We start from the raw sequence: 24,940 nt of genomic DNA on the forward strand, positions 1-24,940 counted from the left end.
GTCAGGTAGACAACCGTCTGGTCCTTTCTGCACTCCACAGTCAGGTAGACAACCGTCTGGTCCTTTCTGCACTCCACAGTCAGGTAGACAACCGTCTGGTCCTTTCTACACTCCACAATCAGGTAGACAACCGTCTGGTCCTTTCTGCACTCCACAGTCAGGTGGACAACCGTCTGGTTCTTTCTGCACTCCACAGTCAGGTAGACAACCGTCTGGTCCTTTCTACACTCCACAGTCAGGTAGACAACCGTCTGGTCCTTTCTGCACTCCACAGTCAGGTGGACAACCGTCTGGTTCTTTCTGCACTCCACAGTCAGGTAGACAACCGTCTGGTCCTTTCTGCACTCCACAGTCAGGTAGACAACCGTCTGGTCCTTTCTACACTCCACAGTCAGGTAGACAACCGTCTGGTCCTTTCTGCACTCCACAGTCAGGTGGACAACCGTCTGGTTCTTTCTGCACTCCACAGTCAGGTGGACAACCGTCTGGTCCTTTCTGCACTCCACAGTCAGGTAGACAACCGTCTGGTCCTTTCTACACTCCACAGTCAGGTAGACAACCGTCTGGTCCTTTCTGCACTCCACAGTCAGGTAGACAACCGTCTGGTCCTTTCTACACTCCACAGTCAGGTAGACAACCGTCTGGTCCTTTCTGCACTCCACAGTCAGGTGGACAACCGTCTGGTCCTTTCTGCACTCCACAGTCAGGTAGACAACCGTCTGGTCCTTTCTACACTCCACAGTCAGGTAGACAAGCCTCTCATACACTTTCTTCACCACCCACTCCTTCGACCTCTTGCAGGAGATTTGTTGTACTGCAAGTCTCCTGGAAAGACATGAAGACTGATCATTAGGATGTGTAACCATAAAATAAACCATGTTCATCTATAAACTAAAAAGGGTACGGTAGACTGGTATGTGTTTTGTTCCATTATTGACTCGGAGTGTGCCATTGAGATGGGCTGTTAGCAAAGATGTGAAAAGTTTGAGTTGACTTGTAGACAGTCTAGTTGTGTATGAGCACCTACAGTTGTTGAGTAGACAAGCACTGTCAACAATAGTGTTAATAGTCTAGAAGGGTACACTAACAGACCCTCTCCCCTATGCCAAAGAACTGACTGCAAGGGTGTGAAAAGTTTGAGGAACACTTGTCTTGTAGACAGTTTAGTGTATTGGTGAATTTTTGTTCATGTCAATAGATCATGCATACTAACGTTCACACACAATACCCACCCCCCAACAGACAGTAGTCAGTCACCCACACCATCGCCTCCTTACTAATACCTCATTATCGCAAATGTAGCCTTCAAGCCTTGCAGTCATAATAGAGACAAAACTACAGTAGAAGTTGTAGCCTACTTGTAAACACACCAACCTTGACAACAAGACCTGTTTATGCCTAGCTCCAGTATATTATTTGCTAATCATGGAGTCATGGAAAGATTTAGTAGATTTTAGTCAGATTTTAGAAGGTGACTTTAGAAGGTGACTTTAGAAGTTGACTTTAGAAGGTGACTTTAGAAGTTGACTTTAGAAGGTGACTTTAGAAGATGACTTTAGAAGGTGACGTTAGAAGGTGACTTTAGAGGGTGACTTTAGAAGGTGACTTTAGAGAGTGACTTTAGAAGGTGACTTTAGAAGGTGACTTTAGAAGGTGACTTTAGAAGGTGACTTTAGAAGGTGACTTTAGAAGTTGACTTTAGAAGGTGACTTTAGAAGGTGACTTTAGAAGGTGACTTTAGAAGGTGACTTTAGAGGGTGACTTTAGAAGGTGACTTTAGAGGGTGACTTTAGAAGGTGACTTTAGAAGGTGACTTTAGAAGGTGACTTAAGAAGGTGTCACTGTTCTCTGGTGCGGCGCTTGAATCAAGGCTATCTGCAGGTTCCATGAAGTTAAATTTAAGTCTTTTGAAGACCATTTGAATGCCACTTGGAATGCAATGCAATACCAATTTTGAGGTCTGTGCACAGCACACACCTGCCAATGTTCATCTCCAGAGATGAGCCCATGTTGCCAAAAAGTTGTATTTATAGAGCTAGCTCTTTCCCCAAAGGCTATAGCCTACATGGCTCATATTATCAGGCAGGTGTGCTATTGCAGCCATGAACATTCTCCTGTAGTCTGACGGATGTAGTAGCATAGCGGCTAGGCTATAGATGGCTGAAGCATGGGGTTGCCCATCTGCATTTGTTTAGGCTACCCCAATGGGCTAATCATTAGCTATATCAAGTGTTCAGAATTTTTACTTTGATACCAATACCAGCTCCAGTAGTTCTCCTGGAGGTAGTATTATGCTATGCTATGACATTAGAACATTACAACATTAGCCTACAACAAAGAGGTCTAATCAAATAATTCCCTCATTCAGTGAATTAGGTATCAAATGGCAATACTTCCAAGGAAGGAAGCTAAGGCTGAGGGCTCTAGACTGACTATTTCCAGTGCCAAGTAAGACATGAGAGAAGTTAGCTATTTCATCTAATATGTTCAAGGAATGCATGATGATGTGCAACATGTCGAAATAGGATCGGGAAAAATCAGATATATGTTTGGCTCTTTAGAGATGAATTTGCCTGCATGTTTTTTGTGCATATTGGCCTAGGCTATGCCCATGGTACATCATTTACCACCTGAGGAAGTGAGGGCTCAAAACACAATTAGCTAGATTGCTAACTCTAAATATGATATTGTTGCTAGATGGAAAACAGACAGGAAAACGCAGCACCCTGCTGCTCATGCTCCCAGGTGAAATGTATTTACAACAACGTTTTCGACCCTTAGGTCACCAGGCATCCATAGCCCAGGTGGGGGTGGAAGGTCCTATATATAGGGGCAGTACTCAGTGACATAACTTCCTGAAACAGGAGGTAAGAAAAGGTATAACAGAATTTCTAGATAGCCATGCAATTGATTTAACAGTAAATGGAATGTCCTACAAAAACATTCCATTGGTAGGCCTATATAGGCTACTTGATGAATTCACTGCAAATGACAGGCTCCTCTCCATTCTGCCGGCAAATCATCTCAATTATATACTCTGTTTGTGATGTTGTTTCCTCTATAATTGACAGTTGAGAAATAATTGTTGTACTCACATAAAGCTGAAACTACTATGTTTTAACAACAGTAACAGTTGTTGTTTTAAAAATGGTGTCCTTCCTGCAATTACATTTCAAAATGTTGCTCAACTGTCAGTATACTTGCCCTTGCATTTCTCCCTTCCCTCTGTGTGCAAAGGGGGAGAGCAGGAGTGAGAGCCTGCAGCGAAACGGGGACAGGGCAGATCCTCCTCTGGCAACGGCCCGACTCGCACTGGCACACGCACGTGACGTGCACACGCAGAAGCGCACATGTGGATAGCTCTCTAACATCTTAAAGTGGCCTCCAGTATATTTTGATTTTCAATTGTTTTCTTTTTTTGCTGTGGTGGCAACAATTAAGCAGTGACACGCCGTGGCATTTTTTAAGACCTTTGAAAACTGAATTTAAGACTTAAGGCCTTTAAATCAGATAAATTAATGTAATACTTTTTAAGGACCCACGCACAACCTATTGATGTTGATGCCTCTGCAGATGTTGATGAGATTGGACTCTAAATAGAACAGTCACATTAGCCTCAGCGGTAGTTAGTTAGCTAGCTAGCTAATGGTTAGCTAACATAACCTAACGAAGCTAATGTTAGCTTGCAAAGTTACAAATCACATCGCTAGATAGCAGCTGGCTAATTACATTGATATGCTTTGGAATGTTTAGCCAGCGTATTATGAAAGTTAGCTAGCTAGCTAGCTCGATTTTGGTTTAGATAAATACATTTAGTTCGCTAGCTAGCTAGGTAAAGTTAGCTACCTTACCTCAGCTTGTCCTCTTTTCTGCTGCACTGATGTTGGCTGATCGGATGCCTTCCCCTTTGAAGTGAAGGGATTGGAATAGCATCCCTTGTCAACGACCGACAACGTACCAACTCCATCAGTTGAGACTTCAGTTCCGTTTCAAAATCCTCTGGCTGAAAGTGCTTGCTACAAACAGACATTTTGATATTTCTCACATCAATTGGATAAACCGTCACGGCGCTGTCCTCCACGTCCTGAAATTGTTATGAATTCTGGATATTGTGGTTTTTACAATCAGGAAATGTAGCTAACCCGTTTCTACCGATGCAGTGTTGTATTTGCGTGTAGTGAGGGGAAAAAAATGTTTTGACACATGATATGTTAATATCATTTATAGTGAAATGAGAGCAGCTGTGAAAGTTCCCTTGAAGCTGCCCAGTGAAGACCAAAGCCATGTATTTAATACATGTCTCTGGGGACAACCACGGTATCACTTCAGCATGTTACCGTGGTCTAGTCCACACATATGGGGGATATATGATCCCAGGTGGACATGGTTATACAATACCTCGCAGATATAATTAGTAAGAAAGGTGTTTCATGTCCGCAGACACGGACATAGCAGTGCTACACGTCTAGGAGGTATCCTTTACATGGGGACTGATTGTGCCAAGGATAAAAACCAAAGCAAAATCACTGAGCCACAAGGATAACGCCAGTCATTCCCCCGACACCGGGATCCCTGTCAAGTAAAAATAAATAAACCGTGATGCTCAATAAGAAAACAAAAATAAAGACAATCCTCTGACAGCAGGGGTTTTAAAAAAAACTGTCAGGGTAGAATTCCTGTCAATGTTCAAATCACACACCAGACTGAAGGGAGATGTGAGTGACAAAATGAGAACTGTGACAAAAAGGGAACTGTCTTAAAATATGTTTACAGTATCTCACATAATCTCCTGTTTGTTTTATGTACAATCCACAGTCTGTCAGTATGTGATGAGACCTTAGCCAAAGAGGAACTTACACAGAGATGGTGTGCAGACCACTGGGCTCTAAATGTACTTCAATACAAACAGAACGGGAGAGAAAGAGGAAACTCTGCCCACTGTATTTACATTCACACACACAGGCAGAAAACAATGTCTTTAATCATCGGATGCTTTTATCTGAAGCATGAACTTGGTGGATTTTCATTATTTGCTGTGTGACAAGGATTTAGTCTGTGAATTTGTATCATTTGGTAATGTCAAACATATTAATGTTTGTTTGAACTACCATTTCTCAGTAGGACCACCCAGTCTGTCTGAGCCATGAGCAGGGCCCCGAGTTTGAAGGGGTCTTCAGAGCGCCAGACATCTGTACCGATGCCACAGGAGAGGGTATGAATCAGCGAGAACGGTGTACAGTCATCTCCTCCATTTTCCCTCCACAGCCCAGTCAGTAAGGATTAACCTCCCCGGGTTAACATAGGGTGTTTGTTTAACTGATTAACATAGCCTGAGATCAGAGGAGAAAGAGCCTCACTTCCTCCCCTCCCGACCAATGGGAGTCTCTGATGAGGCTGGTCCTATAACGCTGCTGGCCTGGGGCTGGGAGAGAAGGAGCAGAATAGTTCTGTCTGTCTGTACTGCTAATTAATGCTGAAACAATGGCTCCCACCCAGTCTGGTTCTGCATACCATGTGTGTCAGGGATGGCTATACTGTATTTTCTCCCATGATGCACGCCTGTCTTTCTTTACCACATACCGCTACTTACCCCCTCAAAGTGATCCTCATCTGTGGAGACCGTTTCTGGAACCCTAAGTTTATCCAATTCCACCAACATTGCTCTGCTCCCCCTATCCTTCCACCGTGACGCCCACCCCTTCTCCCAGGAGCCGAGCCTGGTGTGGTGGTATGGTGATGTGGTGTGGTGTGATGGTATGGTGGTGTGACTCCTCACCTGAAGATTCCCTCTGTCTGGGCCCCTCCTAGGGCTAGGACGTACTGAGAAAGCTGCACCTGCACCCAGGGGAGTCTGCGCTCCGGGAACAGCTCGCTCTGGCGCTCCATGATCTCCTCCAGGGCGCTGCCGAACAAGGAAGGGGTCACGATGGCATTCCTCCCCTGGTCTAACTCCTCCAGGGTGGGCTTCCTCAGACCCTGTGAGGGGGGAGGGGGTGGGGGTGTGAGTAGGAAAAAGGGACCTGTCCCTAAACACAGCTCTAGAAAGTCTTGATCTTAGAACTGGTTTTAAGCCGACCCTTATCTAGGTACATTGTCTATCTATGTCAGGCCCAGGTGGAGTCGCTCACACTACTGTAACTTCCCTACTGCAATCACAGCTGAACTGTAGGTCAGGTCCCTCATATACAGAAGTAGACAGGAGACACCCAGCCATGTTTAAAGCCCAGCTTCCATCTCAGCAGCTCCGAGGGGTTAAATAAGGTTTAAAAGAAAGAATGGCGCTGGAATGTTTGGCGGACATTTTAATGGGTCCTGAACAATTCTGCTATTTTGTGTGTTTTTCCCCACACAGATCTTAGCTGTTTTTGTACATAATGTTTCTGCCATTGCTTCCTATGACCATAAAAATAGCTTCTGGACATCAGAACAGCGATCCCTAACCTCGATTTGGTAGAACATTTCTACTTCAATGAGTCAGCGGCATATACTCCTTACCCCTGACCCCAATCCCCGACATTCAGACGAAAAATAAACTGCAACCTAGAGGCCGACGTGTGGGTACCCTGATGAAACTATGGCGACGAGTAAATAATCATCCTCTACCCTCTGTTCAATTGGTGTAATACTAAGGAAGTCTCGAGGTTCTGCTTGCCTGAGTTAAAATAACCCATGATGCGCTGTAGACCGTACTATTTACAATTTATATTTTTTGTAGCTGTCTATTTACCACCACAAACCGATGCTGGCACTAAGACTGCACTCAACAAGCTGTGTAAGGCCATAAGCAAACAAGAAAATGCTCATCCAGAAACGGTGCTCCTAGTGGCCGTGGACTTTAATGCAGGAAAACTTAAATCTGTTTTACCTAATTTCTACCAGCATGTCACATGTGCAACCAGAGGGAAAAAACTCCAGACCACCTTTACTCCACACACAGAGACATGTACAAAGCTCTCCCTCGCCCTCCATTTGGTAAATCTGACCATAATTATATCCTTCTGACTCCTGCTTACAAGAAAAAACTAAAGCAGGAAGTACCAGTGACTTGCTTAATACGGAAGTGATCAGATGATGTGGATGCTACGCTACAGGACTGTTTTGCTAGCACAGACTGGAATATGTTCCGGGACTCATCTGATGGCATTGATTATCACATCAATCACCATCTTTATTTTTTATTTATTTATTTATTTATTTTATTTTTATTATTATTATTTTTTTATTAATAAGTGCATCAACGACGACGTCCCCACAGTGACCGTACGTACATATCCCAACCAGAAGCCATGAATTACAGGCAACATCCGCACTGAGCTAAAAGCTAGAGCTACCACTTTCAAGGAGTGGGACACTAATCTGGACATTTATTAAAAAATCCTGCTACGCCCTCCGACAAACCATCAAACAGGCAAAGTGTCAATACAGGACTAAGATCGAATCCTACTACACCAGCTCTGGTGCTCGTCGGATGTGGCAGGGCTTGCAAACTATCATGGATTACAAAGGGAAATCCAGCCGCAAGCTGCCCAGTGACGTGAACCTACCAGAGCTAAATGCCTTCTATGCCCAGTGACGCGAGCCTAGCTATGCCCAGTGACGCGAGCCTACCAGAGCTAAATGCCTTCTATGCCCAGTGACGCGAGCCTACCAGAGTTAAATGCCTTCTATGCCCAGTGACGCGAGCCTACCAGAGTTAAATGCCTTCTATGCCCAGTGACGCGAGCCTACCAGAGCTAAATGCCTTCTATGCCCAGTGACGCGAGCCTACCAGAGCTAAATGCCTTCTATGTTTGAACCATGAGTGACAGCACCAGCTCTGTGTGGCCGGTGTGAGTAAGATCATTAAACAGGATTACCAGGACACGCGCATGTGCTGACCAGCTGGCAAGTGTTTCAAGTAGACCACCATAGTCCCTGTGCCCAAGAATGCCAAGGAAAACTGTCTGAATGTCTATCGCTCCGTAGCACTCACATCTGTAGACATGAAATGCTTTGAAAGGCTGGTCATGGCTCACATCAACACCATCATCCCAGACACCCTGGACCCACTCCAATTTCCATACCACCTCAACAGATCCACAATTGATGCAATCTCAATTGTACTCCACACTGCTCTTTCCCACTTGGACAAAAGGAACACCTACGTGAAAATGCTGTTCATTGACTTCAGCTCAGCATTCAACACTACGGACTGAACACCTCCCTCTGCAACTGGATCCTGGACTTCCAGACGGGACGCCACTAGGTGGTGAGGGTAGGCAACAACACATCCGCCACACTGACCCTCAACACGGGGGCCCCTCAGGGGTGTGTGCTTTGCCCCCTCCTGTACTCTCTGTTCACCCACAACTGCATGGCCATGCATGACTCCAACACCATCATTAAGTTTGCCGACGACACGACGGTGGTAGGCCTGATCACCTACGACATTGAGACAGCCTATAAGGAGGAGGCCAGAGACCTGGCAGTGTGGTGCCAGGACAACAACCTCTCCCTCAACATCAGCAAGACCAAGGAGCTGATCGTGGACTTCAGGAAACGGAGGGCTGGGCACACCCACATCCACATCCACAGGGCTGTAGTGGAGCGGGTCGAGCTTCAAGTCCTCGGTGTCCAGATCACTAAGGATCTATGATGTTCCAAACACACCAACACAGTCGTGAATAAGGCAAAACAATGCCTCTTCCACCTCAGTAGGCTGAAAATATTTGGCATGGATCCTCAGATCCTTAACAAGTTACACAGCTGCACCATTGAGAACATCTTGACTGGCTGCATCACGGCGTGGTATGGGAACTGCTTGGCATCCGACCGCAAGGCGCTACAGAGGGTAGTACGTATGGCCCAGTAAATCACTGGGGCCGAGCTACCTGCCATCCAGAACCTCTATAGCAGATGGTGTTAGAAGAAGGCCCTAAAAATTGTCAAAGACTCCAGCCACCCAAGTCATAGACTGTTCTCTCTGCTACCGCACAGCAAACGGTACCGATACAGCAAGTCTGGAACCAACAGGACCCTGAACAGCTTCTACCCCCAAGCCATAGGACTGCTAAATAGTTAGTCTGGGTAGCTAGTTGGTTAACTATTTAACTATCTTCTGCATTGACCCTTTTTGCAATAACTTTTTGTTGACTCATTACATACCCTGCTGCTACTGTTTGCTATCTCTCACTCTATTCCTGGTTATATGTGCCTACTGTATCTACCTCAAAGACCTCGTACCCCTGCATATCAACTCAGTACTGGTACCCCGTCTATACAGCCAAGTTATCATGACTCATTGTGTATTTATTATTACTTTCATTATTACGTGTTTTACTTTTCTATTATTTCTCTATTTTCTTTCTCTCTGCATTGTTGGGAAGGGCCCGTATGTAAACATTACACTGTTAGTCCAAACCTGTTGTTTACGAAGCATGTGACAAATAAAATATAGCCCCCAGTAAAAGGGCCTGGGGCTGCAGTAAGGCTGCAGTGAGGCTGCAGGGAGGCTGCAGTAAGGCTGCAGTAAGGCTGCAGTGAGGCTGCCCTGGGGCTGCAGTGAGGCTGCCCTGGGGCTGCAGTGAGGCTGCAGTAAGGCTGCAGGGAGGCTGCAGTGAGGCTGCAGTGAGGCTGCAGTAAGGCTGCAGTGAGGCTGCAGTAAGGCTGCAGTAAGGCTGCAGTGAGGCTGCAGTAAGGCTGCAGGGAGGCTGCAGTGAGGCTGCAGTGAGGCTGCAGTAAGGTTGCAGTGAGGCTGCAGTAAGGCTGCAGTAAGGCTGTGAGGCTGCAGTAAGGCTGCAGTAAGGCTGCAGGGGGCGGGCTGTGGGCTGGCTGATTACAGGGTGGGACACAACAGAGGACAGGGTGGAGGTTGGGAGATGGCTGCTCTACTGGCTGACTGATGGAGGGGTGGTTTGGTAGGCACAAGCTCAGACTTGAACCCTCTCTTTAGATCCACGTGTCCAGTGGGGATTTGGGAGAGAGCGGGTGGCGGAGGGGGTCTAAAGGGTTGTTGTAACGCCCCCGTCTCAGTTTTGGTTTACAGATTAGTGCCTATTTTGCTGAGGACTCCTAACGGCTCAGTGTGATGATTGCTAACACATGTGCGAGCTCCCAGAATGCCTCGCTTCATAGCCGACGCTAACCTCAGGGGCAACACTAACTCACTAGAACAATAGAAACATTCCACTTCTCTTTGTCTGCTGGGAGAGTTGGAGTTCCTAGATCATTTAGATAATTAGAATATAAAACTGCAGCAGAAGGTCTGGAAATGAAATCTCAATCCATTCCAACAGTGAGAGATGGAGCAGTGAGTGATGGAGCAGTGAGCGATGGAGCAGTGAGCGATGGAGCAGTGAGTGATGGAGAAGTGAGAGATGGAGCAGTGAGCGATGGAGCAGTGGGCGATGGAGCAGTGAGCGATGGAGCAGTGAGCGATGGAGCAGTGAGTGATGGAGCAGTGAGCAATAGAGCAGTGAGCGATGGAGCAGTGAGTGATGGAGGAGTGAGCGATGGAGCAGTGAGCGATGGAGCAGTGAGCGATGGAGAAGTGAGTGATGGAGCAGTGAGCAATAGAGCAGTGAGTGATGGAGAAGTGAGCAATAGAGCAGTGAGCGATGGAGCAGTGAGCGATGGAGCAGTGAGTGATGGAGAAGTGAGTGATGGAGAAGTGAGCGATGGAGCAGTGAGCAATAGAGCAGTGAGCGATGGAGCAGTGAGCAATAGAGCAGTGAGTGATGGAGCAGTGAGTGATGGAGTAGTGAGCAATAGAGCAGTGAGTGATGGAGAAGTGAGCGATGGAGCAGTGAGCAATAGAGCAGTGAGCGATGGAGCAGTGAGCAATAGAGCAGTGAGCGATGGAGCAGTGAGCGATGGAGCAGTGAGTGATGGAGCAGTGAGCGATGGAGCAGTGAGTGATGGAGCAATGAGCGATGGAGCAATGAGCGATGGAGCAGTGAGCGATGGAGCAGTGAGTGATGGAGCAGTGAGTGATGGAGAAGTGAGCGACGGAGCAGTGAGTGATGGAGCAGTGAGCGATGGAGCAGTGAGCGATGGAGCAGTGAGCGATGGAGCAGTGAGTGATGGAGCAGTGAGCGATGGAGCAGTGAGTGATGGAGCAGTGAGTGATGGAGCAGTGAGCGATGGAGCAGTGAGTGATGGAGCAATGAGCGATGGAGCAACCCCCCTCTGTCTTTGTATTCCTTGTATGACATCCCTCCGTGGCCATGTTAATAGTGTTTTAGGATGACCTTACCTTTTTTCCCCCAGTGACGGCGACCTTCTGCAGCTTGCGGTAGCAGTACTTGGCATAAGTGCTGATTGGCAGGCCTGGAGAGAGGGGAGATGACAGACACCATTACTGACCAAGCCTGAGGCAGTAATACAATTCGTTACCATTTTCTATCTGCATGTGAAAGTCCTCAGTGTCAGTTCCACAGGAGTTTGGAGTAATACACGGGGGTCATAAACCCCACCGACAGAACATGTTACCAATGAATCATCAAAACCAAATCTGTTCACCGCAGGGCATTTTGGATATCAGCTCTGCACATTCCAGGAGAATCCTGCCCAGTCACCATGGTGTATTATTACCGTATTATCGAGCTGTAGGGAGCAGCTGTACCTCAAGGTTAAAGCCGCCAAGATATCAAACGCTAAGTATTACTATAACAGATAGTACTGCTACTGTTATTAAAGCACTATTACTACAATCAGTATTGAATCTGCATTTTTAATTATGCTTCAACTGCTTCTACTTTACCTGCCAGTCCTACTACTGTATATCAGAACCCTTTGAAGAACCCTTTTTGGTTCCAGGTAGAACCCTTTTTGGTTCTAGGTAGAACCCTTTTGGATTCCATGTAGAATTCTTTCCAAGAGTGAAGAATGAGCGACTGAGGTATTGGCCAACACATTTTTTTCTTCTGTTGTCCTTACTCTGTGAGAACCAGAGTTCATCTTGGCTGCAGACCCTGGTGCTGAAACTACATGACACAGATTTATGGCAAACAGGTGAAAGTCGTTCACAGCCTGTCCTCAGCAACAAAACAGCAGCAGGAGGTTTGGCAGAGGGTTAGCTGAGTTGAGTTTTGAGACTACGAGAACCTGAGGCTTTAAAAAGGTTTCGCGATTATTGTCTCATATCGTAAGTCAAATGAATCACACACATAACTGACATGGTGTTGATTTCTGGAGGGGGGGATTTAACTTTGATCTTTCTCCTCATCCAAAACGGGAATGAGATGGATTTCAATTATGAGGGAAAGTAATTCAATCACGGGACAACTTTACGGCTTCATGAAACAACAAAGAGAGAGGAGGGGTGCTGACATATCAAAGTAAGGTCCTCAGGGGGAAGAGAAAAGGAGGGGGGACTCAAATTGGGCAGGTCCCAGAGACCAGGCGAGGTAGAGAAAATGGAACACTATGACACAGGGCTGTCGTTCATCAGCCCGCCCAGGCCCTAGTGTTACTGTAGCACTGTATCGGCTCAGAGGACCAGACACCAGCCTGGATAATACTACTGGGTCATTCACCTCCGAGCACAGCTGTGAGGGCACATGGCCAAGCAGGCCTCAACAGGGATAGTCAGAGAGGTGACCGGTCACACAGCCTGATGACCTCAGTCCAGAACAAACCCTTTAACTTCTCCTCCTCTTCTGACCGTGTTTACAGTGTTGTCAACATAGTGGATTGAGGGCTTTGTAACAGAGAAGGAGAAGAGAGTTTTATAGGAGTTGTTTTAGGCAGAAGTCCTCTTTTATTTGGCTGTAAAAACACATATTTAAGAGGCAGGGCAGTGGTTTCACAAGCCCCTGTCTCTGCTCTCTGATCTCTGTGCTGCTGAGGACTGCAGGACACACACATCGCTCTGGCTCAGGACTGCTGCTGGGAACACCTGCTACAAGATCTGCTCCTTCCTTTTTTCTAGACCTTATTGTCTTCACATCCCTCGTCTTCTCTTATCCTCTTTTATTCACTCCTCTCCTCACTCCTCTGACCCTCACAATCCTTCATTTATTTTCCTCTTCTCTAATGGTTTCTGTACTGTTATTCTCTCCTGCTCTCCTCATCTTTCCCCTTTCTCCTTCTTCCTGAGCATTCCACCCCTCTCTCCTCCTTCCTGAGCATTCCACCCCTCTTGCTCTCACTCTCTTTCTCTTTCTCTTTCTTTCTCCTTCTTCCGGAGCATTCCTCTCTTTCTCCTTCTTCCTGAGCATTCCTCTCTCTCTCCTCCTTCCTGAGCATTCCACCCCTCTTGCTCTCACTCTCTTTCTCTCTCTCTTTCTCCTTCTTCCTGAGCATTCCTCTCTCTCTCCTCCTTCCTGAGCATTCCCCCCCTCTTGCTCTCACTCTCTTTCTCTCTCTCTTTCTCCTTCTTCCTGAGCATTCCTCTCTCTCTCCTCCTTCCTGAGCATTCCACCCCTCTTGCTCTCACTCTCTTTCTCTCTCTCTCTCTCTTTCTCCTTCTTCCTGAGCATTACTCTCTCTCTCCTCCTTCCTGAGCATCCCCCCCCCTCTCTCTCCTCCTTCCTGAGCATTCCTCTCTCTCTCTCTCCTCCTTCCTGAGCACCCCCCCCCCCCCCTCTCTCTCCTCCTTCCTGAGCATCCCTCTCTCTCTCTTACTTCCTGAGCATTCCTTCCTTCTCCTGTGTTGTTAGGGTTGGAATGACAAGCATGTGGGAGCAGTGGACTGATTTCCCCTCTTATGTGTCAGATGATGTTACTGAGGCACATAGCCCAGGCAGGGTAGAGGGCTGGCTTGTACCACTGAGCACCACGGTTAAGACCTCTGAGACTGTTATTAAGGCTCTGAGAGACAGAGAGAATCCTGTGTTGACTTTCCACTGCCTGTGGGTCGTAATCCCTATGTGATACCACAAGAAGACAGAGAGAGGACAGGGGGGCTACATGGATGTGTGTGTATGAGTCTGTTACCATGGCTGTAAATGTGTTTGTATGCATAAAAAAACAGACAGAGAACTAGGGAGTTGATGTGGGGCATCTATAAAGCAGGTGACATAAAAGATCAACAGTCTCTTCATTACTCTCCACTTGCAGCCTGTTTGTGTCTGTGGCCTAAACCTCAGCTGAGTGTCAAATGGGATCCAGCGATCCCACGCTAAACAGGGCCAGCCAGGGCCAGAGAAAAGATACAGAGGAAACAGAGACTATTTGCATACAAATAGTTGGTGGTGTAACGGCCAACCTTTATTCCTCCACAGAGAGGAGAAGAGGCCCCAGCCACTCCACTCCTCTGGCCCACGCTCCCCTTGTACTGGGGGCTTAACTGGGCTTGGCTCACTGTTTCATTTCCAGGACACCCACTGCTGCCACCACCATGCCTGGCTGCCCAGGTCTTCCCAGCCTGTCTGAGGCCCATGGGCCGGCCCCATTGTCAGCCACACGTTCTTAAACGTGCCACAGAGAGATCGGACACTACCAAAACAAACCCCCTACGCCCTCTTTCTCCTCTTTTGATGAAGAGCTGGATCCGAGGCCCCAAACTGGCGCCCAGAACAATGCCCACTCAGCAGCCTGGGCCCAGAGAGGCAGCTGGTGAAGCCCACAACGATGCCACCTCTCCCCCTTCAAAACATTCCAACGACCATCCCCATCCAATCCCTCCTCCCCTTTATCCATACCCGTGAAAACACTCTCACACAGACCTGTTGTTTACGAAGCATGTGACAAAGATTTTTTGGGGTTCTGCTATACGTACAGTATGTGAGGATGGTGGTGTCTCCTATTGAGTCTACGTAGTGGTGTCTTATTGAGTCTAGGTAGGTGGTGTCTCTTATTGAGTCTAGGTAGGTGGTGTCTCTTATTGAGTCTAGGTAGGTGGTGTCTCTTATTGAGTAGGTAGGTGGTGTCTCTTATTGAGTCTAGGTAGGTGGTGTCTCTTATTGAGTCTAGGTAGGTGGTGTCTCTTATTGAGTAGGTAGGTGGTGTCTCTTATTGAGTCCAGGTAGTGGTGTCTCTTATTGAGTCTAGGTAGGTGGTGTCTCTTATTGAGTCTAGGTAGGTGGTGTCTCTTATTGAGTCCAGGTAGTGGTGTCTCTTATTGAGTCTAGGTAGGTGGTGTCTCTTATTGAGTCTAGGTAGTGGTGTCTCTTATTGAGTCTAGGTAGGTGGTGTCTCTTATTGAGTCTAGGAAGGTGGTGTCTCTTATTGAGTCCAGGTAGTGGTGTCTCTTATTGAGTCTAGGTAGTGGTGTCTCTTATTGAGTCTAGGTAGGTGGTGTCTCTTATTGAGTCTAGGTAGTGGTGTCTCTTATTGAGTCTAGCAAAGTGGTGTCTCTTATTGAGTCTAGGTAGTGGTGTCTCTTATTGAGTCTAGGTAGTGGTGTCTCTTATTGAGTCTAGGTAGGTGGTGTCTCTTATTGAGTCTAGGTAGTGGTGTCTTATTGAGTCCAGGTAGTGGTGTCTTATTGAGTCCAGGTAGTGGTGTCTTATTGAGTATAGGTAGTGGTGTCTCTTATTGAGTCCAGGTAGTGGTGTCTCTTATTGAGTCTAGCAAAGTGGTGTCTCTTATTGAGTCCAGCAAGATGGTGTCTCTTATTGAGTCTAGGTAGTGGTGTCTCTTATTGAGTCTAGGTAGTGGTGTCTTATTGAGTCCAGGTAGTGGTGTCTCTTACTGAGTCTAGGTAGGTGGTGTCTCTTATTGAGTCTAGGTAGTGGTGTCTCTTATTGAGTCTAGCAAAGTGGTGTCTCTTATTGAGTCTAGGTAGTGGTGTCTCTTATTGAGTCAAGGTAGTGGTGTCTCTTATTGAGTCTAGGTAGTGGTGTCTCTTATTGAGTCTAGGTAGGTGGTGTCTCTTATTGAGTCTAGGTAGTGGTGTCTTATTGAGTCCAGGTAGTGGTGTCTTATTGAGTCCAGGTAGTGGTGTCTTATTGAGTATAGGTAGTGGTGTCTCTTATTGAGTCCAGGTAGTGGTGTCTCTTATTGAGTCTAGCAAAGTGGTGTCTCTTATTGAGTCCAGCAAGATGGTGTCTCTTATTGAGTCTAGGTAGTGGTGTCTCTTATTGAGTCTAGGTAGTGGTGTCTTATTGAGTCCAGGTAGTGGTGTCTTATTGAGTCCAGGTAGTGGTGTCTTATTGAGTCTAGGTAGTGGTGTCTCTTATTGAGTCTAGGTAGTACTGTCTCTTATTGAGTCTAGGTAGGTGGTGTCTCTTATTGAGTCTAGGTAGTGGTGTCTCTTATTGAGTCTAGCAAAGTGGTGTCTCTTATTGAGTCCAGGTAGTGGTGTCTCTTATTGAGTCTAGCAAGATGGTGTCTCGTATTGAGTCTAGGTAGTGGTGTCTTTTATTAAGTCTAGGTAGTGGTGTCTTTTATTGAGTCTAGGTAGTGGTGTCTTTTATTGAGTCTAGGTAGTGGTGTCTCTTATTGAGTCTAGGTAGTGGTGTCTCTTATTGAGTCTAGGTAAGTGGTGTCTCTTATTGAGTTTAGGTAAGTGGTGTCTCTTATTGAGTCTAGCAAGTTGGTGTCTCGTATTGAGTCTAGCAAGGTGGTGTCTCTTATTGAATCTAGGTAGTGGTGTCTCTTATTGAGTCTAGGTAGTGGTGTTTTATTGAGTCTAGGTAGGTGGTGTCTCTTATTGAGTCCAGGTAGTGGTGTCTCTTATTGAGTCTAGGTAGTGGTGTTTTATTGAGTCTAGGTAGGTGGTGTCTCTTATTGAGTCCAGGTAGTGGTGTCTCTTATTGAGTCCAGGTAGTGGTGTCTTATTGAGTCTAGGTAGGTGGTGTCTCTTATTGAGTCTAGCAAGGTGGTGTCTCTTATTGAGTCTAGGTAGTGGTGTCTCTTATTGAGTCTAGGTAGTGGTGTTTTATTGAGTCTAGGTAGGTGGTGTCTCTTATTGAGTCTAGGTAGTGGTGTCTCTTATTGAGTCTAGGTAGGTGGTGTCTCTTATTGAGTCCAGGTAGTGGTGTCTCTTATTGAGTCCAGGTAGTGGTGTCTCTTATTGAGTCCAGGTAGTGGTGTCTCTTATTGAGTCTAGGTAGTGGTGTCTCTTATTGAGTCTAGGTAGTGGTGTCTCTTATTGAGTCTAGGTAGTGGTGTCTTATTGAGTCTAGGTAAGTGGTGTCTCTTATTGAGTCTAGGTAGGTGGTGTCTCTTATTGAGTCTAGGTAGTGGTGTCTCTTATTGAGTCTAGGTAGTGGTGTCTCTTATTGAGTCTAGGTAGTGGTGTCTTATTGAGTCTAGGTAAGTGGTGTCTCTTATTGAGTCTAGGTAGGTGGTGTCTCTTATTGAGTCTAGGTAGGTGGTGTCTCTTATTGAGTCTAGGTAGTGGTGTCTTATTGAGTCTAGGTAGTGGTGTCTCTTATTGAGTCCAGGTAGTGGTGTCTCTTATTGAGTCCAGGTAGTGGTGTCTCTTATTGATTATATGAAGGTGGTGTCTCCTCTCACTCTACAGAGAGGTCCCCTCAGCCATGGCCTGGACAGCATTACTCATGCTCTTTAGGCCAGAGGGTTAGGAGGAGACAGGGCCAGGGATGATCACTCCTATAACATGGCTATCTGCCTGTTAATCCCTGCCTGGCAGTGTGTGTGTGTGCCAGCCTGCCCAGCTGGGCAACAGAGATAAAGCACAGAGGGAAACACGTTACCCCAGCTTTTGTTCCTCAAGGCTCCTTTGTGTGGTTCTGCTAATCTTATTTAAAGAGTCTAGTACTGATGTGAATGTGTGCAATACCTTCAATTGTCAATCTCATATAGAAAGAAACATACGTTGGTACAGACTATCAGTAACATTTCAAATAACTAAATAACCTTAGCGCTAACCCTGACCTTAACCCTTATCCTAACCATAAACTTAACCCTAACACTTAATCTAAACGTTTACTCCAACTCTTATTCAAACCTAACCGTAACCTTAGCAACCAGTTGCTTATCAACAGATAGTATGACTATCAACAAACTATCTGTGGAGCATCTACTAATGGAAAATCCGGACTATCCAAATAAAGTGTGATCATAGGTGAATATTTTCTGTGAGTGTCGGCCTGCCGGCTGTAAGATGGGGACACTGTGAGGACTACTTTGGATCAAGTGTTTTCATTAATACTTGTAACTGCTATCCTCTAGGAACACATTCTACATATTTTTGTATATGTTTTTTACCCAAATCAATTTAATTCAACTGTTATTCCTCCCTCTTTTTCTTCTGTGAATGAACACGTGTTACTGTAGTGAACAAATATTACTGTAGTGAACAAGTGTTACTGTAGTGAACAAGTATTACTGTAGTGAACAAGTATTACTGTAGTAAAACTCACCCTCTTCTTCTTCCTCGCTGTTCTGCTTCCTCTTCTTCCGGGACTTTGAATTCTTCTTGGTCTTCATGTCCTGTTGTTCCATAATGTGCTGCATGACTGTAAATGAAGTGGTGAGGAGGACGGAAAGACAAAATGTTCTTTTGATTAAAGATTTGTCGCAATAACGCTCTCCCCAGTGTCTAGGTCTGAAAAACAGATGATGGTGTTTTGTGCTGGGCTCTCTCAACTTTGACCCTACTCCCACTCCATTTTTTTTTTTTTTGTCTCACTTTTCCAGTGCTGCATCCTGTTTGATCTGGCCCGAATCCCAGATAATAATAGCTGGAAAACCAATATCAACTGTCTGTTTTTGAACTCACGGGAATACCGGATACATAAACACACCTCTGGATGCACCCAAGTCTAATCAAACAAATAAATCATATTTATTCCAAAACTACCAGCTACAGGAAAACAACCTTCACCAACCCATAATCCATGGTAAACACAGAAAAAGATTCATAGATGTACTGTATATATATAGTACAAACATTTTTATCAATAGAAGCAGTTTTGCCACTCACTCTTCTTGTCGTTGGAGGGCTCCAGGTGTGTCTGGATGTACCCCTCAAGGTAGCTTCTGAACTTGGGCGAGGGGGAGAAGAAGGCCAGGCTGATGGCCATGAATTCCCAGCCGGCCTCCAGGCTCCTCAGGCTCAGGTTGTCAGTGGTCTGTCTGACCAGCTGGACGTACAGCTCATCCCTCAGGGCCTGCATTCCCCAGCACTTAGTGACCACCAGCAGGGCGGTGTGACGGCGCTCCAGCCGGGCCGGACGATCCCCCATGTAGCTCTGAATCAGCTTGAACATCTCACAGGCTTCCTTCTTGACGGTGCGGTCGCTGGTGATCAGCATGGGCTTCTTGATGGAGCCCCGGTTCCAGGAGAGCATGTTGGCGATGGAGACGCGGCGGCGGAACAGGCCCTGGGTGTGCAGGTTCAGGTTCTTACTGGCCCAGTCCACCATGTTGGTGTCCGGAGGAGGTTTACAGAGGGTGGTGTAAGGGTACTGGTATCCCACACTGCCGCCTCCTCCTCCCCCACCTCCCCTCCTGTCTCCAGTCACTTTGACTCCATGAGGGGTGCCCCTGTGTCCATTACCTCCGCCTTGTGACGAGATCTCCGACTGGGCCTTGGAGTCCAGCGTTCCTGCCTGGAGAAGAAGATCCAGAGGGAGAGGAAGATTTAACAAGGCATAGACATAAATGCTACAGCTGGAATCATATGTGAATTACTGTCTGTTGATGGCATGTGTCTAATTCTGTAAACATACAGTACATTGAGCATGTGAATTATGGTGTGTGTGCCTGTGTGTTCGTCATTGTGCATACTGTAGGATCAGTTTACTAATGTCCCCTAAAGCGTTAACAGAGTAGAATCTGGAATCATTCATGCAGATCACACTCTAGAAATAGGTGACCCAATGTGGCTATCACATCTAAACACATATATGGTAACATAACAACCATCCCCCACTCTCTGTAGCCTTCCTCTGGCTGCTTCCCTTCCATCGCCCCAAAACACTTCCACTGCCACTGGCCCTTTACCAAATACAAATGAAACTACACTGAACAAAAATATATACAGTACGCAACATGCAACAATTTAAAATATGTTGTCCCAATCCTCTTCAATGACTGTGTGAAGTTGCTGGAAAGTCCCAACTTTGAGATTAGCAAACCGCTCGTCGCATACGACACCATACATTCATCCGTGAAGATTGAATTTCTCCAGCAGCCATCGAAGGTGAGCATTTGCCCACTGAAGTCGGTTACAACGCCAAACTGCAGTCAGGTCAAGACCCTGGTGAGGACGACGCGCACTCGGATGAGCTTTCCTGAGACGGTTTCAGACAGTTTGTGCAGAAATTCTTCAGTTGTGCAAACCCACAGTTTCAGATGGTCTCAGATGATCCCGAAGGTGATGAATCCGAATGTGGAGCTGCTGAGCTGCCGTGTTGACACGTGGTCTGCGGTTGTGAGACCGGTTGGACGTACTGACAAATTCTCTAAAATGATGTTGGAGGTGGCTTATGGTAGAGAAATTAACATTCAATTATCTGGCAACAGCTCTGGTGGACATTCCTGCAGTCAGCATGCCAATTACACGCTCCCTCAAAACTTGAGACATCTGTAGCATGTGACAAAATTACACATTTTAGAGTGGCCTTTTGTTTCCCCCCAGCACAAGGTGCACCTGTGTAATTATCATATTGTTTAATCAGTTTATTGATATGCCACACCTGTTTGGTGGATTTATTATCTTGACAAATGAGAAATGCTCACTAACAGCAATGTTTTGTGCACAATATTTGAGCGAAATAAGCTTTTTGTGCGTGAGGAACATTTCTGGGATCTTTTATTTCAGCTCATGAAACATTGGACCAACACTTTACACGTTGCATTTAGAATTGTGTTCGCTATACTTTCACAAATCTAATAACATGAGTTTGTTCGCTTTATGCAACGAATCATATCAAATCCCAAACGGCCAGCATGGTTCTCTCTTTAGAACATCCAGGTAATTCAATCACAATCATATCAATAGTGAGTTTGCCTCTGAACCAACACTAATGTCTTACCAAAGGCTTTTTCAAACTCAATTACATGGCCTAAAGAAGAACAAACAGTAATAACCAACAATAACCTTGAAAGATGGTTCTTTTAAATTCATACTCATATGACCTCATATTTACAATATAATGCTGCAGAAGTCAGGCAGATCTGTTCGAGGAAATCTGGCCTCTTATACTGTATATCAGGCTTTACATTATTGTTCTGACAGAGATGTGTGGGTAGGGACCAGGGAGGGTACCCCTATTTTACATAGCAGCCGTAAAAGACATATGTCTATGTAGTAAGGGCTTCATAATGTGGTCTTATTAAAAACAAAAGCGTCATGGTAATCTTTTCAGTAGTGTAGTAATCCCTGCAGCATGGTGAAACATGTGGGCCGTTGATCAGAAGTACAACTGGTTTATTTGTCCACAGCTCAGGCCCAAAGCCGTCAGCAGGTCTGGAGCTAAGCTCCACTAAGACCCGCTCAGGCCAAAACAGCATTTCCCCAAAAGGCTCAGGTTGTCTGGGTCTCTATGTTTTTGGTTGGATAGCTTTCTTAAATTCTTTCTTAGGTTTTTGCATTCTTCATCAAATCATCTGTCATTGTTGTTCATTTTCTTGGGTTGTCTGCTTGAAATTTTTTGATTTGATGGTGAAGCTGAGAAACTGCCAAGTTTACACCTTCACTATTACAGTGAAACGTTTTGTCCAGGAAATTGTCTAAAAGGGACTGAATTAGTTGTTGCCTAATAATTTTTTGGTAGGTTTCCACACTACTTTCCTTCCATGTACAGCATTTCTTAATATTATTCAGTTCCTTTGGCTTTGATGATTGAGTATTGCTCTGTTCAAGTAGACTGTGATTTTGCTGTGATCTGATAGGGGTGTCAGTGGGCTGACTGTGAACGCTCTGAGAGACTCTGGGTTGAGGTCAGTGATAAAGTAGTCTACAGTACTACTGCCAAGAGATGAGCTATAGGTGTACCCACTATAGGAGTCCCCTCGAAGCCTACCGTTGACTATGTACATACCCAGCATGTGACAGAGCTGCAGGAGTTGTGACCCGTTTTTGTTGGTTATGTTGTCGTAGTTGTGCCGAGGGGGGCATATAGGGGAGGGAATACTGTCCACTCCAGGTAGGTGTTTGTCCCCCTGTGTGCTGAGGGTGTCAGGTTCTGTCCAGCATTTAGGTCACAGACTAGTACATGTCCCTTGGCCTGGAAATGATTGATTTCCCCCTCCAGGATGGAGAAGCTGTCTTTATTAAAGTATGGGGATTCTAGTGGGGGGATATAGGTAGCACACATGAGGACATTTTTCTCTGTTGAGATCATTTCCTTTAGAATTTCTAGCCTGATGAAAAATGTCCCTGTTTTGATTAATTTAATAGCGTGAGTTAGGTCTGCTCTATACCAAATTAGCACACCCCCTGAGTCCCTTCCCTGTTTCACACCTGGTAGTTTGGTGGATGGGATTACCAGCTCTCTGTAACCTAGAGGGAAACCAGTGGGTCCATCTCCTCTATACCAGGTTTATTGTAGGATGACAATGTCTGTATTTCTGATTTATTTGATGAAGTCCAGATTCCTGCTCTTTAAGCCAAAGGCAGATGACCTCAGGCCTTGGATATTCCAGGATGAGATGGTGAAGATTTTGTGTTCCATAAAGTGTCCAATGTTGTTGGTCGTGGGGTTTGGCTTCAGGCCAGTAATTGTGAGAAGAGCCTGCTGAGCATCTGGTACATGCCATTGGCTTGGGCTAGTGTAAGAGTGGGGGTTGGGCCTGTTTTCCTACTCACGGCCTGGGCGTATGTGTGTTGAGGCCCCCCATGTTTAGGCCCTCTTTGCGGGGGTGGGGTGCATGGGGTGGGCAGGAGGGGCATAGGTCTGATCTGAGGTGTTCTAAATGGGGTGTGGGCATGGTTGACTTGGGAGGTGTTGATTGGTTGGGGTGGGGGTGTGGATGTGGCTGGTGGTACTGTGGTCTGGATGTAGGTTCTCTCGGCGGGGGGGGGGGGGGGGGTCCCGCAGGTCTGGGTGGAGTGTCTCTACTGGTCTGGGAGAGTGTCTCGACTGGTCTGGGTGGAGTGTCTCTACTGGTCTGGGTGGAGTGTCTCGACTGGTCTGGGTGGAGTGTCTCTACTGGTCTGGGTGGAGTGTCTCTACTGGTCTGGGTGGAGTGTCTCTACTGGTCTGGGTGGAGTGTCTCTACTGGTCTGTGTGGAGTGTCTCTACTGGTCTGGGTGGAGTGTCTCTACTGGTCTGGGTGGAGTGTCTCTACTGGTCTGGGTGGAGTGTCTCTACTTTTCTGGGTGGAGTGTGTCGACTGGTCTGGGAGAGTGTCTCGACTGGTCTGGGTGGAGTGTCTCTACTGGTCTGGGTGGAGTGTCTCTACTGGTCTGGGAGAGTGTCTCTACTGGTCTGGGAGAGTGTCTCTACTGGTCTGGGTGGAGTGTGTCGACTGGTCTGGGTGGAGTGTCTCGACTGTTCTGGGTGGAGTGTCTCTACTGGTCTGGGAGAGTGTCTCTACTGGTCTGGGAGAGTGTCTCTACTGGTCTGGGAGAGTGTCTCGACTGGTCTGGGTGGAGTGTCTCGACTGGTCTGGGTGGAGTGTCTCGACTGGTCTGGGAGAGTGTCTCGACTGGTCTGGGTGGAGTGTCTCTACTGGTCTGGGTGGAGTGTCTCTACTGGTCTGGGTGGAGTGTCTCGACTGGTCTGGGAGAGTGTCTCTACTGTTCTGGGAGAGTGTCTCTACTGGTCTGGGTGGAGTGTCTCTACTGGTCTGGGAGAGTGTCTCTACTGGTCTGGGTGGAGTGTCTCTACTGGTCTGGGAGAGTGTCTCTACTGTTCTGGGAGAGTGTCTCTACTGGTCTGGGAGAGTGTCTCTACTGGTCTGGGAGAGTGTCTCTACTGGTCTGGGTGGAGTGTCTCTACTGGTCTGGGAGAGTGTCTCTACTGTTCTGGGAGAGTGTCTCTACTGGTCTGGGTGGAGTGTCTCTACTGGTCTGGGAGAGTGTCTCTACTGGTCTGGGTGGAGTGTCTCTACTGGTCTGGGAGAGTGTCTCTACTGGTCTGGGTGGAGTGTCTCTACTGGTCTGGGTGGAGTGTCTCTACTGGTCTGGGTGGAGTGTCTCGACTGGTCTGGGTGGAGTGTCTCTACTGGTCTGGGAGAGTGTCTCTACTGGTCTGGGTGGAGTGTCTCTACTGGTCTGGGTGGAGTGTCTCGACTGGTCTGGGTGGAGTGTCTGTTGACACTGAGGTGTTGGGGCAGCGGTTGAGGGCGATGTCCTTTAGGGTCCGGGCAAAGGTGGGCACTGCTGCGTTGTATAGGTGGACTTGGTTGTAAAGGCTGTTCAAGTCCAGGGTGGAGTGGTGGGCCAGGTAGACATTTGGCTTTGCGGCACAGTCACGGAAAATACTTGCATTTACCCACTGTATGGTAGCAGGGTGGAAGTATTTTCATGGTAGCAGGGTGAAGATAACCACTTGTGCGTTGGAGAAAGTAGAAGAAGCTTTTCCAATCACTCCCTTCAGTGCTGTGGCCACCATTTCCTGCTGTGTTCTCAGGTCGTTTGTGCCTGTGTGTATTATTTTGTGGCTGGGTGACCCTAGTTGTCCTCAGACAGAAGGTCTAGGGCATGCTAGGTGTTTGGACACCAGAGTTTAGTGTGTTTGGGAAAAAGTACATTTTCTTGTATATATTTCCCGTTTGAGTCCATAAGGAGTACAATCTGTGGCTTGTATATGTTCTCAGTGGGTGTGGGGGGATTATCAGGAGGGCTATCAGGGTGGCTGACAGGGGGGGTGCTCAGAGGGGGTGAGATCCCCTGGGCTTGGGGTTTTTCATTTGTCTGTTCTGCTGTGATGTCGACGCTATGGTCAGGGTCTGGGGTGGACTGTTCTGCTGTGATGTCAAGGCTATGGTCAGGGTCTGGGGTGGACTGTTCTGCTGTGATGTCAAGGCTATGGTCAGGGTCTGGGGTGGACTGTTCTGCTGTGATGTCAAGGCTATGGTCAGGGTCTGGGGTGGACTGTTCTGCTGTGATGTCAAGGCTATGGTCAGGGTCTGGGGTGGACTGTTCTGCTGTGAT

General features: G+C 46.8%; 1 protein-coding gene across 4 annotated transcripts in view; it reads right to left on the reverse strand.

Moving 5' to 3' along the window:
• The window catches only part of LOC139542996 (rho GTPase-activating protein 39-like), a 151,969-nt gene that overhangs the window by 8,116 nt on the left and 118,913 nt on the right, over positions 1-24,940 (reverse strand). For all 4 annotated transcript variants that reach the window (XM_071349051.1, XM_071349052.1, XM_071349053.1 and 1 more), the window contains 4 exons: positions 18,818-19,445; positions 18,255-18,350; positions 11,234-11,307; positions 5,777-5,976 (listed from right to left, as the gene is read on the reverse strand). In XM_071349051.1, coding sequence (XP_071205152.1) covers positions 5,777-5,976; positions 11,234-11,307; positions 18,255-18,350; positions 18,818-19,445 — 998 coding nt within the window. The remainder of the gene's footprint in view (positions 1-5,776; positions 5,977-11,233; positions 11,308-18,254; positions 18,351-18,817; positions 19,446-24,940) is intronic.

Source organism: Salvelinus alpinus, chromosome 17 (assembly GCF_045679555.1).
Source record: "Salvelinus alpinus chromosome 17, SLU_Salpinus.1, whole genome shotgun sequence".
Lineage (NCBI taxonomy): Eukaryota > Metazoa > Chordata > Actinopteri > Salmoniformes > Salmonidae > Salvelinus > Salvelinus alpinus.